General features: G+C 36.2%; 1 protein-coding gene across 1 annotated transcript in view; it reads right to left on the bottom strand.

Moving 5' to 3' along the window:
* The window catches only part of MRPS23 (mitochondrial ribosomal protein S23), a 69,903-nt gene extending 54,302 nt beyond the window's left edge, over nt 1-15,601 (bottom strand). Inside the window, exons 1-3 of the mRNA XM_044054906.1 lie at nt 15,580-15,601; nt 10,350-10,440; nt 7,534-7,611 (exon numbers count right to left, since the gene is read on the bottom strand). Of these exons, the coding sequence (XP_043910841.1) occupies nt 7,534-7,611; nt 10,350-10,440; nt 15,580-15,601 (191 nt within the window). The remainder of the gene's footprint in view (nt 1-7,533; nt 7,612-10,349; nt 10,441-15,579) is intronic.
* Nucleotides 15,602-15,861: the final 260 nt, after the last annotated feature.

Genomic DNA, 15,861 nt, shown 5'->3' with positions numbered 1-15,861 from the left:
CTTGTTTATGTACCACATAACTGTGGTGTTGTCCGTCTTTACCAATAGTTGTCCTGGAAGAATGTGGTCTTTGAAGGCTGTCAGGGAATTCTGTACAGCTAACATTCCTTTCAGGCTGATCTGCAGGTACATCTGCCTCGGGTTCCATTTGCCCTGAATGCACTGCCCTGCCAAGTGAGCCCCCTCCCCATGTACAGTCTGATGCATCTTGTTAGGGTTTGGGCGGCAGGGGATAGAGTGAAAGGGAGACCCTTGTTGTGGTAGCAGGCCTCTGTCCACCAAAGGAACTCTGTCTTTATACAAGGAATGATAGGAATCATTGATTCCAGGTCCTGAAAATGTTGACACCATAGTTTTTTTTTTAGATACCATTGTAGTTTCCTCATATGCAGTCTTGCATATGGAATTAGTAGAATGCAAGAGGCCATGAACCCTTGGGCTTACAGAATTTTCCTTGCAGATAGCTGGGTCTTTGTGGCCAATAGTTTGAAGTAGTTTGTTAAATAAACTTGTATCTCTGGCGTGAGGAAAGCCATCCTGGAAGTTGTGTTCAAGCTTGCTCCCAGGAATATAATCGGTTGGCAGGGTACTGGGTGAGATTTCTTTTAGTTTATGGTGTAACCCAGTAAGGTTAGAAGTTTCTTTACGAATGCCAGATGTTTTAATAGCAAGTCCTGGCTTTCTGCCTAAATCAGACAATCGTCCAAGTATGGGCATATCTGAATATTTCTCTGCCTGCAAAATGCAATGGCTGGAGCTAGACACTTTGTGAATACCCTGGGCATAGTAGATAAGCCAAAGGGAAGTGCACAGAACTGATAGTGCATGGAGCCTGCCCTGAAGCGTAGGTATTTCCTGTTAAGATTTCCTTAAAGGAAGCTTACCTGCACATTCCAATAAGTCTAAGGTTGCCAACCAGGCATCTTTGCCTAGCATAGGAAGTAGCTGCTGAAGTGTTAACATTTTGAAGTTTGGGATTACCAGAAAGGTGTTTAGAATAGAAAGGTCCAAGACAGGACACCAGGAGTTGTCTTTTCTGGGTACCAGGAAAAGTCTGGAATAAAAACCTTGTCCCTTTTGTTCTGCTGGGACAGGCTGAATAGCCCTGATACTTAGAAGAGAGAGAACCTGCTGTTGGGCCTCCGCCCACTGATTTGGATCTAGGTCTGGCCAACTGTTTGGGGTTGGTAGGGTGTGGAAGTGGAATCTGTATCCTTGGGAAACTATATTCAAAACCCATTTGTCCTGGGTAATTAGTTCCCAGTTTTTTGCATGCAGGGCGAGCTTTCCTCCTAAGGGAGCAGGCAGCTGAGCAGGGCTTGGAAGGGTTAAGGTTAAATCATTGTGCCATTTTTCCATAGGGGGGTGGCTTACTATTCCCTGCTTTGGAAGTGAGAGCCCCCCACTGCTTAGGCCTGTGTGTAGCCTGAGACTGTAACCTAGGTGGTCTGCTGTTCCTGGGTTTGTACTGAAAAGGCCTGGAAGAGACTGGAAAAGACCAACTCTTTGAAGGCCAAAGCCTACTAAATCTAGGAGGCCGTACTTGTAGGAAATCTTTAACAGTTTGCATAGATTTAGCTTTTTCATCCATCCTTTTGAGGACTTTTTCGCCAAACAGGCGGTCTTGGTTTAAGGGTGCATCCAGTAATTTAGCTTTAACATGATCTAGCAAATTTTGCTCCTTAAGCCAAGCATGCCTTCTAAGTACAGACCCAGTGACAGCAGCCCTGCAAGATGCTTCTAAAGAGCCAAAACCACATTGCAAAGTATGTTTACCAACTTGTTCTGCAGAGTGCATTAAATCCTGTAATTCTTTGTGTTCAGCACAGTCAGGAATCAACATCATTTGCTATTTAAGCAGTCTCATAATATGCTGCTGGTACTTTAACATATGAAACTGGCAATTTAAAGCCCTAATGGCCAAAGTAGCACAAGTGTATAACTTCTTACCCCACCTGTCCAAGGCTCTAGAATCTCTATCACAAGGGGTAGGATTTTTGACAGCAGTAGCCTTAATGCCTTTTGGTCCTTGGGAAATGGTCTCTGGATCAGCAGTAGGATTCTTGAAGAGGAACTTGTGAGAGTCAGGTACTCTGTAATACCTGTCAGGTTTTCTGGGAGCTGGAGGTAAGGTATCTGGGGAAAGGCTAGATTCCAAGAAAGCATCATCTACAATGTCCAGAACAGGAGGGATAGCTAAAGGCCTGTGTTGAGGAAGGAGTAAGAATTCCCTAAGCCTCTTTTTGGAGTCAGAGTAATTATGGTTTCCCCAGCGGAAATGCTCCCTAAGAGTGTGCAAGGTTTCACCAAAAGAAAAATCTTCTGGAGGGAAAGCAGAGGGAATGGAATCCTCTGCATCAGAATCCTCATCGGTAGATAAGCACAAATCCTGGTAATCAGAAGGAACAGAAATATCAGATTCCTGATCAGAAGAATCAGAAGGAAAATCAGTTCTAGGTCTCTTAGAGGGGGAAGGCTGGCTTCCCCTAATTAAGGTAATAAGGTCTTCAGCCATTCTAAGCATTTGTTTTTTAGGCATATGGGCCTGAGCATGCGGTTTGGACATCTGTTTTCTAGGCATGGTGCGAGTTTTAGGCCTGGATGAAGAAGATGGCGTTGGTTTAAAATGCAAGTCTGTAGGCCTGAATACACCCTCAGAAGCCGGTGCCTGCACAGCGTCTCCGGACCCATCCAAGGTAGAGACATCCGCAGGTTCCATAATCAAAGAAGCATCTCGCTGCATACTGGACTCCGAATGGGTCTCAGTAGAGGCCTGCGAATCTGAAGTAGCGGGTATCAGGGGCTGCGAAAGTGCCTCACTGAGTACCAGCGGACTGGCGACTAGATGAACGGAAGCATCGTCAGCAGTTTTGGACCTATGCGGTCTGTCTCTACCTTTATCCTTACGTTTTTTTCAGAAGATCTGTAGTCAGATGGCTTAACGAAGCCATTTCGAAGTACGGATACAGAGTAACAAAATAATTTTCTGCAAAGATAGCCCGACGACGAATAGTTCGGGGGTGGAACAAGGCACAAAACCGACAACAGGGAACGTCGTGGTCTGGGCCTAAGCAAGGAATGGAAATCTTTATGAGGTATTTGCTTTCCACAGGTAAGACGATTGTTAACTTTTACTGACATCGGTTGGAGCAAGGAAAAAGATCCCTTAACGGGGTACTTATCTTTTTGAAGACTTCGGTTCTGAAACTCGAAAACGGAAATTTCAGGAGTCGGCCAACTGGCACTTGCGAACTGCTTCTGCTTCGGGCACCGCACGGCAAGAAAGACTGATGTAATGGCGTCAGCTGCATGTTTTATACCCCTGATGACCTGACGTCATGGAAGAAGAGACAGCATCCGACAGAGAAATCCAAGACTCTGGTATTCAGGCTGGCTGAGGGTTACCTGCAGGCAAATAACCCAAATGTGATGACTGCAACAGTGAAACACGAACATCTTCAGCTGTTCTCAGTCTCTTATCATCTACTTAGAGGTGATCTCTGCTTGATTTACAAAGCCCTGTCCGACCCAGCCCTACTTGAAATGCTACATCTAAAGAAATCCCAATCCCCCCATGCCACATGTTCCAGAGATCACAACCTCATTACCGCAATTAGCAGAACATGCTGGAGGGACAGGTTCATCTCCCAAGGACTGTCTATACTCTGGAATAAGCTTCGCATTCATGTCAAGAAGAGCCTCATTGGCCCTCTTAAAGAGAAATCTTGATGAGTGGATGGGTAACAGAAAGTTCATTCCAGATGCCCTACTGGACAAGGGCACTGTGAACTAACATCGGGTGGCATGGTGCCTGGGCAATTTTTTTGGGCTAGGCTTGTAAATGCTCCAGGGCCATTAGCCTAGTACACACCTATGAACCTACAATGTGTGTACACTGGTAATGCCTAACAGGATGTCGAATAAAGGATCATACACCATTCAGATTTTACCAGACACCATGAGGTCTTTACTCTGCCTTCTGGAAAGGGATGTATCAGTAGTATTCACAGCGATTTATCTACACCCTCTATATAAAAGTATGTTACATTAATTCACCATATTACTTCTTAAGTCACCATATTACTGCTTTTTAACAGCTTGAGGCTGCTTGCACATCACTGTGCAGTTCCATTACCTGCTCTGCCATTCCCATTTAGCTGCTCCGTACACTAAACCTACAAATTTCCAGGGGGTATTTTCTGCTGCTTTGTCCTTGCCCATTTTTTGCTATAATCATGGCTTAACCCTCTTTCTACCAACTTCTATTTCTTCCACTACCACTGTACTCTTGATCGGATACTCCTTGTACCTTAGAAATACACTGTAAGACTCTATATCCATTATCTATCTCTCTCCCTCTTACTGTTCCCGATTGCATTACTTACCCGATTTTTAGATGGTTTCTGCTAGCGATCCCTGGGATCCTGGTATAGCCCCACTCTGTTTGCCCTTGCTACGCTCAGGTTCACTACGCTCCTCTACCCTACCCCCATTCCCAGCCACCCAAATTTCACTTGTACCTAGGCATACTCGTCCCACTCCATTCACTCTACCCAATCACAATCCTTAAACAATCTAGCTACTCCCAACATCTATACACATACAATCACACTCCATCAAATAACCAAACTCCTCTCATCCTTTTACCATCATCCAATCAGCCTCTTTACAAGCTTCCTATACTTTAAGTCTATCCTATCACATTTCCTTTTTGAACTAATGCACATAACTTACTCCTTGCTACACTCGGCCTCACTTGTCTACTTATTTACCACTCTTACTCCACCTAGACCATTTTTCTCATTCTAAATATACTCTTCTTATAACACTATTATTACCTAAACACTACAACGTTATATTATACATATAAGCCCCCCTCGCTATAATGTCTCACCTCCAATAACATTCTCCTCACATTCTCTCTATCCTTGTATCTTTTACTAAAATCAACATCACATCACACAACTTATAGAGGTTATAAACCTACTTCTACAACAGCCACATTGACACATTCTCTCTCCGGTTTTTCTGAAATAGCTTCCTGTCTATATGAAACTGACCTAGTTCTACAAATCAAGGTAAAAACCTTTCCCCTTCAAAACAAAAAAAAATACAGATTTTGTTCTAGACTTTCAATACAGAACAAGAGGAAACAGGAAACTGTAACTCTCCCTACTTATATCACCTTAACTCAATGTGGAGATGTACATCCAAATCCAGGCCCCACCTTTTTACTTACTATTCCATTAACTCTTATAAATCCCTAAACTCCACAACCCTTAACCTTCAAAGTATAAAAAACAAATCTCACACCTACATTCCTGGAGAGCTCAAAACAAACCTAATTTTACTGCCGCAACAGAGACTTGGATTAAACCCCATATCAAAGATGCTGAATTCATACCCTCTGGCTATGCTTGCCTTAGATCAGACAGACTACAGAAAAACAGTGGAGGTGTTGCCTTGATATATCCAAATGACTTCACTATACTAACATACATAAAGCCAGAAATGTTGGCTAGGTATCTCCAAACAGCATCCCTCCATCAATATTAACCTATAAAACTACACCCAGCTAATTACCAATATAACTAGACCCAGCAATAACTACAACAAGGCTCAGTCCTGGATTGGATCACAGTCACTGAGCCCAACAGAATCTCCACTTCAGGCACACTACCAAATAGTATTAGCGGCCACTTACCTGCCTACATAATACACAAAACTACCCTATCACTAAATAAACACCAGTATAAGCAAACTATAGAAACACCCCACATCTATGGGTGTCATTCTCTCAATCATATCTGCACTTTGTCTACAGAAAGTTGAGCTTGAGAAATACACTGAAGGTCTACGATGTCAAATGCTGAAGATGTCAACAAAAGGACGATAGGGTATGTGTTCAAAAGATAAGTGTGAGCTTGGAAATTTAATGATGAAACTTTGGGATATACCAAAAGTTTCAGCATTAGTGGGTGACAGAATATATGAACATCCCTCAGACAGTGCTTTATAACTAGGTCTGCTGTATAGACAAAATCACTATCTAACTGCTTCTATCAGATGTACTCTAGCCTCCTCCTACCCCCTCCCCTCTCTTATGTATGGTGTCCTTCTACTTACTAAACTCCAACTTAGCCTAAAAAACAAACTAGAAGCCTGCTATAACAAAGTCTGTAAATTTGCTACAGGGTCCAAATACTCCACCCATCACTGCCATTCGCTCCACTCCCTAAACTGGCTTGAGCTTCCTAATTACCTGAAATTCATACAACTCACCACTGCTTACAAACTCGTATTCCAACCCTCCATCTGCCCCTCTCTTTCTTCCATCTTAACCCCTTACCTCCCCAGTCTCAATCTTAGATCTGAAAACCAAAACCTCCTTAAAATCTATAAACCACTATGCCCCTCCTGGCCACTAACTTCTATCACACCCCCTAGCTAAGCTATAGAATTCTCTCCCCCTCCCTCCGCTGTACTCACAGCCACTCTAATTTCAAATCTTTCCTCCATTCTTATCTTACCTCAAACTGGGACAGTTCCTGTTCCCTTCCTACCTAAATTACATTATCGTACCTTTCAAAACTCCCTTCAATCTCATCTACTATCACCTCTGATCACGAACATTATTGCTGGAACAAACACTAAACTTGTATAAACACTTCATGACTTGTACTTTTAATTGTATTCTCTATATTATTTTTGACTTTATCTATATTTTAACATTTGTTTTTTAAACATATACTCCCTGATTTTGTATGTGTATTTTAAATTGTATATTTATGCTTTTGCACACTGTATATTCCATACTGTACTTATGTTATATTCTGTTTAACTGCTTTTGGAGCTTTTCTCCCCGGGCTTCCACTGAAAAAGGGCTCTGCTTGGCCCAGTGGACTTCCCAGTCATCAAACTGGTAATAAATAAACAAACATGTTTGAAGATTAGGTTTAGAATAAAGGCTAGGTAAGGGGACATATTTGGTGCTCTGAGTGAGGTATTGTGGTTGAGTTGGAGAATTTTTTTCTAAGGTAAGGTGTGGGGCTGGGGTTAGGGTTAGCATGCATTACTAAGGTAATGCAAAGGAGCTTCAAAATAAAATATCTATGTTAAGACTGAAAAACGTCCAAATGGATAAATACACTTACCTGACTAGCAAATCAGTAAATAGATATCAATTTCAAATTTTTTTAAACCAGCAACTTGAAACTGTGCAAACACCAACCAACAGGAAGAAGACACCTCATGCCTTTCTCACATACCACAAAAGGCAAGGCTCTTTTACAAGTATTCACATGCTAATTCAAAATATGTTACACTATCCCAACATTCTGACACTCTGCTCTCTAGCATACACTAAGAAGCAAGTCCATGGCACAGGAAAAATGTTTTAAAAAAAAACTTCCAGGCCAGTGATATGCAAAACAAAGTAATCATGCAAACACGCACATTTGGCAGAAATTTCAATGCTTCAAAAAAGCTCTTATTAAAAAAAATAATAAACATTAAAATATATAAAAATTGCACCTTTGGCATACAGAGATGAAATTTGGTCGATTCAGTTCGAATGCTCTTGGCCCATTTCCATAAACTGCATAAAATTGTCTACAAAAATAAAGAAATGTGGTTAGTAATGGTAATATTTACATTAGCTTACATCTACCTGAAGAACTCTGATGAAATAATGAACAGTTCCAAATACAAAGTTCAAACAAATAAAAAAGGGCTCTAAAGTGCTTCTAATACTGTCTTGTAAATGTAACCCACACAAGAAAACGAAAAGGCTCATGTAGTGTCTTGTATAAATAACAAGTATCCAAGCAAAAAGTCAGACTCAGTTTCCAATCATACAAATTTGAAGTGTAATAAACACAAGCTAAAAGTAAAAAATGGTTAAGCGCTTTTTTCCCCAAAGATCAGTAGGACTTCATCAGAACTATATTCTATATATTTGGGACAGTTTAAATAGCTTACTAAACAAACTGCGTGACATAAAATGTCCAACGGTAGTCAAAGAAATTAATTCATGTGTATCTACACAGTGTAAAAATATATATGCAGAAAATACCATCAAGGGGTTGTTTTATTAAAAGAATGTGTAAATAAATATATAAATAATGTTTTCCTAAAAACTGCCTAAATATATCTTTAAAAATTCATCATAATATGGCAGCTCTAGATTTGAGTACAAGGACAACAGAAGCATGTTCATTTAAACCCAGATTATCAGATGCATTCAATCTGAGTTGCCAGATCAGTTGCCAGATCAGTTCTCGGTGTTCGATTCTGATTTCCCAAGAACCATCCCATTCATTGTATGAGACCACTTCCAATATGCCAAACTTAAATTTCCAATTAGTACACACCTATGTGTGGTTGAATCAGGCACTGTTACAGTTCTGCTTTAAAATGGTGTAAAAATGCTCATAAATTATTTTCCTAAAATGTCATACAGTTTTACCTATGTACAGACCTCTTTTGACGAATGTACAAACTGGAACATCCCTCACACATTGCTATATAAACCACTCCATTAGAAGTTCAGTTGCCATGTGCTACGGGACTGTTGTAAGGAAACCCAGCTAAGTGTATACATTACTTTTATTTATTTTTTTTTCCTTTAGACAGCTTAACCTTCTGGCCTACTATTTGTGATCGTTAGCTAAGCTAGGCTAATGAGGATTTTGCTACTGTAGTCTGCTGGTCTACTAATTTTTATTTTATAAAAGGCAAGTTTAATTAACTTACTGTATTTGCAGTACAGTGTGGTCTACTGCAGTCAAGCCATTCCAGCTTAGTGTTATGATGCATTCCTTTAGCTCAGCTTAGTTTATTAATAGTAGTGGAACTATTATGTGAGCTTTGCATGAAAACAGATTCAAGTACAAGGGTGGGATAACAGGTCCAGTGGCCTGTCTTAACGTTATCTGTTAGAACTTCTGAGAAAGACTATCACAGGCACTTGACCCCCCACAATAAATTAATACTGCAGTGCATCCATGCAAAGTTAGTATTTGAGCAGTAACTGCAATGTTATTTAAGTATGGCCAGGTTTATTAATGCTTACCTAAGCCTTTGTGTTTCATTTCTCCTTAATTTCTCCAGTCATCTCTGACCCAGCCTATCTGTACATGTCTCTCTTGCCCCCCTCTGGCATAGCAATTTACCAGTACCTTCTAAGTGCTTAGTAAAGGTAGACAAATTTGTCATCCGGTTTCCTACCTTTTCTCTTCATACCCTTCACTTCAGTACCTTCTAAGTGCTTAGTAAAGGTAGACAAATTTGTCATCCGGTTTCCTACCTTTTCTCTTCATACCCTTCATTGCAGTAGTTGTGAGAGCCTTTTCTGCTGTCACATGAACTGCCCTTATTAACCTTACGGCCTTTTTCATAGTGCGACAGTATATCTGTTTATTCCCCTCCCCTTCCTCACTATCCTCCTCCTATACGCCATCTGTCTATACATTGTGTTCTTTCATAGCTCCTTGATAACTCACAGTGGTTGTATTCTCCACATGCCTTTGTTTTTCCTCTTCACTGACACCCTCAGGTCACCTTAAGCTCCTATTTTTAGTCTGCACCACAACTTTATGCCTCCCATCATGCCTTTCTAGCTCCTATTGTCCCTCCATCCACCTTCCTAGTTCCCACATGTCATACCATCATGTCCCAACTCCTGGGTTTTGGTCTTTCTTGTTGCTACTTCAACAGTCAGCCATGCTAAAACATAAGTCACCTCATACCAAAAATTCCTTAAACTCATTTTCCTTTATCCAGTCTGTCCTGCACATCAGCATAACCAGGATTTATTCCTTGTGGATTTCTATACCCTTACTGCCAACTTAGTTATTTTTGCTTATTCTTGCCCTGGGCCAGTTTTCACTGCAGCCACCTCTCTTCCTTCCTCCTTGGTCTTTCTTATGTACTCCCCAACATATTATCAGTACTGCTCTTTGCATTTCCTCTTTCTGAAACTCTAAACATTGGTTACAGATGTATGTTCCATTTTTTTCTGATTACTTACCTTGGTCTCCATTATCCCTACTACATCTACCTTGCTGCATTTTTTGTTGCTTTGCGTCTTCTTTACGCTTCTCACACTCATTAGTTTAACATTCTTTATCTTTTATATTTGTATTTTTTTCTCTACTCTTGCTCCCTTGTCCTCTCTCTCTCTCTACTCCCTTACATCACTTTCCAATTTTCCATATTCTTTCCCTCTATTTGATTTTCATGTCTCCACCTCTGCCTCATTTTAAAAGGTTGCATTGCTTCAAAATGTACTTTCCCAGACCTAATTTGAGCACTACAGTCCCTTTTTAGGGAAGGTAGGAAGGAAATACCTTGCCACAAAGCTTTTCTCTTTCCCATTCATCCACCATGTTTCCAACATGTTATATTTCTTGTCTCCTGTTCCTGTATCCAGCTCCTGAACTAGAGGTGGCAAAATCCTCCAATTCTAAAATGTCTAGGTGTGCTACTCACAGACAGACAAAACCTTGGAAATGACCACCATATGACCCGGTTGCTGAACACTGCCAATATCTTCTAGGTCCTCTTAGCTGCTGCTATTTGTATCCAGCCCTGCAAACTCACACAGGTCAATAGATTTCATATGCAGTTCTGCATATAGCCTCCTTTCTCCCCCCTTTCTTGTCATCTCTCCATCAGTCTTGTCTTTTTTTTTTTTTACTCAAAGATTTTTTATGGTTTTCCAATAAAAAGAAAAAGAAACATTTTGAACTTACATTTACAATTTGAAAAACGAAATATGGTAAACTATATACAAAATTTACAAAGGCCTCAAGCAATATATTAGAGAATAGCAAATTATATACATATATAAAGAAGGACATATACGATTCAACAATCCAAACTCCAAGTAAGTTGATTGAGAGTAGATTTGAATTCATTGTCTTAATAAGGGATAAAACTTTCTTCCAAGGATTATTAGTCATTTTTTTTGGGAAAAATACTTAATTCTTTAGCTTGTATTTACTTTGATGCTACTTTATCCAACAAAGTCATGAAGTCTTCAAAAGTTGGAATGGAAGGTGATTTCCATTTTCTCAAAATACATTTTCTGGCAACTGCCAATATTTACCAAAGTATATATTTATTATTATTATTCAATATAGTAAAATCAGTTACATTCAAAAAATTAAAGATTTTGATAAAATAAAGGAATCACTGAAAATAGCTTGAAGAAATTTAGCAATATCTTCCCAAAAGTTCCTTATATGAGAGCATTCATAAAAATATGAGATCAATCAGCTTTACAAACTATTGAACATCTCCATTTCACTTCCTTAGAGAGATTAAATTTAGCGATTTTATTAGGAGTATAAAAGGCTCTATGTAAAAATTTCCAAGAAAAAATCTTTCAAACCTGCAAATTAGCAGTTAATTTAATAGAAAGTAAAAGATTAGCTTTATTTTCAGATGTTAGAGATAGCGTAAAATCCTTAGTAATAAAGTCCCAAAATTTCTGATTCGGAATAGATTTGTAATTAATAATAATTTTATAATGTTTTGATGTTAAAATTTCCCAAGTGCATTCTTCTTGTAATGTTCCGTGTATAAAAGCTATAAATTTGGGCAAAGAATTAAAAGAAGAGGTTTCTATTGTTCTGCATAAATCTTGAGTGAATGGAATTAAACTATTAAGATCTAACCAATCTGATTTAGGTAAATTAAAACTTTTGATTAAATTATGTGCATCTAGGGTAGCTAAATTTATTGTACAAGGATACCAACAAGTACATTTTTTCTCTTCCCAATTAGTAAGACTAGCCATACTAATATCATTGAAGAAGTTTTTTGTAATTTTGAAAGGAAATAGTAACTGTATCCACAATTTAATATCAATATTATTATTAACAAAACTTCGAAATGTGTTATAAATAGAGTTTATATAATTTAGGTTTGTGAGTTTAGTAGTATTATATTGTAAATTAATACAAAGTGCAAACCAAATCTTATTACTTAGATCATTAAACTGTAAATTTTTTATTAATTTATTTTCATTTAGTATAATGGCTGCCTGTAAGGATTTCCAAGCTGAAGAGTAGTTTGGATTAATCCAATTTATAATTATTTTAAGATTAAAAGCTTTAATATATGATTCTATAACTGTGAAATTTATTCCTGCTAACGCCCATGTTCTAACATGATTTGATAAGGCTATTCTATTTTTTTTTGGGTGCCATAAGAATTTTAATAGAATTTTATTTATTGCTTTTAAAGTATTTTTATTGGGTAGTATAGGAATAGATAAAGCAATATAATTTATTTTGGGTAACAAAATCATTTTAATTAATTGTAATCTATCTTCAAAATTTAAATGTAAATTATTCCATTTCTCTGCAAGATCTTTTAATATTTTTACAATGTTGTTATAATTAGTATTTAATCAATATTTTCACATATTTCAACTCCTAGATATTTTAAAGATGAGATCCATTTCCCAATAATTTTATTTGTATTCAATTTAATGTTATCATTATTTTTTTTATTATTTAAAATTATTTGTTTAGATTTATAACTGCTAATTTTTAATCCTGAAATACAATAAAAAATTTTAATTAACATATCTAATTCTTGTAAAGACTCTTCTGAATTTTTTAAAGTAAGTAGAATATCATCTGCAAATAACATTATCTTAGAATCAAATTGATTATATTAAATCCTTTAATTTTAGGATCAGATTGTATTGTCAAGGAGAAAGGTTCTATTGCTAGAGCAAATAAGATTGGGGACACTGGGCATCCTTGTCTAATACCTTTAGTTATTTCAACAGATTCAGACACAAATGGACCTAATTTTACATAGGATAAATTATTATTATAAACATGTTTTATAAAATAAATAAATTGAATAGGAAACTTATATAGCTCAAGAATTTTAAAGAGAAAAAGAGAAAATCCCAATTCAGTGAATCGAACACTTTCCCAATATCAAGGGCAATTATGAGAGCTTCTTGGTTTTCTCTATTCAAAATATCTATAGTAGTTATAATTCTTTTTATATTATCTTCAGCATGTCTATTATATATAAAACCCATTTGATCTTCAGTAATAAGTAGTGTTAGTGATTTCTTGAATCTATTAACTAGAATAGACATTAAGATTTTATAATCATTATTGATCAGAAAAACTGGCCTATATGAACGGCACAAATGAGAATCTTTATTTTCTTTTAGTATAGAGGTAATTAATGAATATTTCCATGAAGGTGGCATTATACCTTGTATGTATGACTCATTTAGAGCCTTATGTAAAACTGATACTGCTGAGTGTGGTAGGAGCTTATAAATCTCATTAATAATACCATCTATTTATTGCTTTTACTTTCTTTAATTTTTTCATTAATTTCTTTTACGGAAATTTTTTTTTTGAATTTCATCTATTAAGTTTTCTGGTAAGCTTTTTATTTTCGAAAGGTCCAGATCCTTATCTAAAACTTTATATTGATTTTTTTTGTTTTTGTATTGTTCTGAAAAGTAAAATCTAAATGCATCTAAAACATCTCCTATATCAGACACTTTTTTGTTTCTTCCTTCATGAAACACACTCACAATATTATTTTCAATAGAGTGTCTTTTAATTCTCAATGCTAGGTTACGCATATACTTTGGAGAAACAGATAAAGAATTTAATTTTAATTTTTCTAAAGCTAGATTAGTTTTGTGGGTTAGAATATCATATTTTTTTATTTAAAGATGCAGTTTCTTTTTTCTTATTTAAGAAAGTTTTCGTATTATCATTGTTAATTAATATGATTTGTTTTTGTAAGTTAGATAGTTCGGACTCCCATTCTTTTTATTATTAAACCATGTAATAATTCTGCCATATAAATAAGCTTTCAAGGAATCCCAGATAATTACTATGTTTACTTTACTATTTAGGTTTGTATCCAAGAAAAAATTTATTTCTGAATCTAACCAAGGTTTAAACTGTTTTAATTTGGTAATATAGGCTGGAATCCTTTTAGTGTAGGACAATATTTTAAAGTCTGCTTGTAGTTGAAAAATGAGCGCATTATGATCATATATAGGACACGGGATTATTGTAAAGTATTTTTGTTTTTAAATCTTGAGATATAAAAAAATTATCAATTCTAGTATGAGTCTTATATCTAAAATCACAATGAGAAATATCCAGGGAATTATTATTTTTAAGATAAAATAAATCAAATAACTGCAAATTATCTGTCCATTTTTTTTAATTCTTCCCTATAGAGGTATTACGAAAAGATTTTTTATTAGTAGTTTCTGAATCATTGAATAAACAGTTAAAGTCCCCTCCTAGGATCAGGCTACCCTTAGAATTTTTAATTATAAAGTTCTAAGTGTTTTTTTATTGTTCTTACACCAATTCCAGGAAACCAATAAGCATTAACTAACGTCCAGATCCTATTACTATATTTTATTATTATAATCAATAGAACACCTTCTTTATCCTCATAATTATAGATAATTTGAGGAAAGATAATGCTTTTCTTCCATAATGTTAATACTCCTCTAGTTTTTTTGACATATGAAGAGTTGGATATTCCTAAATATTCATTTGGATTCCAAATAAAACTATCATTAATTTTAAAATGGGTTTCTTGTAGAAAGATTACTTGTGCTTTATTTAATTTTAAGTATTTTAATAAGTTATATATAAAAAATGTACAGGAACTCAAGCGAAGCAGTTGCTTAAATCAGTCCAAGTATATCTCCACAGAATAATAAGAAACGTTTTATTAGAGACACTGCAGTTGGTCAATGGATTAGCGCTTTCACTCAATATAAAAACGAGCTTCTTCAGATCACACAGACCAATATTCAAAGGGCAGTATATATACAGATGACTTAATTGCATGCTCACCTATCAAACTTCATACCTACTTACATATTAATAAAATTAAAAAATATATATAAAAAATATATAAAATATAAAAAACTCATATTACACTACTATATATGTACACAAATCCATTTAAAACATGAATATATTCCCATAACATGTCATATATAGAATGTCAACCCCATTATGACTGTATACTTACAAAAATGTATATGTCAGTCATATATATTCATATATATGAAAAATATATATATATACACAATTAATAAATAACCATATCTAAGACTGTACTACATGTGTATCTATAAATATCTGAAATATGTATATGTCCATGGGACAAAATATATGTAAGACTCAGAAAATATATAAACAGCAAGTCAGCCAGGGTGTATCTACATATGTATATACACAAAAATAAAATTATACATATGTCCATCATATACACATAAGAATCATAATAAACGAATAGTACATATATTCATATAGTTCTCCTAAATGCATAACTAGTCAAGTCTATAATGTTTGAGATAAACTAGAATTTCACATTCCTACGTTTCTTGAGTATAGGTTTAATAGAGGCTCTTTCATTAAGTCCAGAGCCCCTATCAGCTCTGGGAAACTTATCAAAAATGTCTTTCTGCTGTTCTTTAATTTTCTCCATCAATACTGTTTCTTCAGGAGCGAAATAGTCTATAAGTAATTCCATATATTGTTTGCTTACCTCTAAATTGAGGCGTTGCCATTTCGAAAGGAGTTCAGGATGATGTTCTCCTTGATTTGGCATGTTGAAAACACGGAGTCCTCTCGGTATAATCCTTTTTTCCAAACACATTTTTGATAAGTTTCCCAGTGCAGTAATACAACATTTATTCGAAAGTCTGCTTGATGGAGTTTCTGCTTTTGAACGGAAACTCCTTCAGCAGAAAAGAAATAAAATAATGAGAGATTCTAAGGATTTTCAACAGGGCCATGTGTTCATTTGGCCCAGATATGGACAAACAGA

This window comes from Protopterus annectens, chromosome 13.part0 (genome assembly GCF_019279795.1).
Source record: "Protopterus annectens isolate FY-2018-M chromosome 13.part0, PAN1.0, whole genome shotgun sequence".
Classification (NCBI taxonomy): Eukaryota; Metazoa; Chordata; order Ceratodontiformes; family Protopteridae; genus Protopterus; species Protopterus annectens.
Note: the sequence above shows the minus strand (reverse complement) of the source record. Positions and strands in the feature narration are given on the sequence as shown.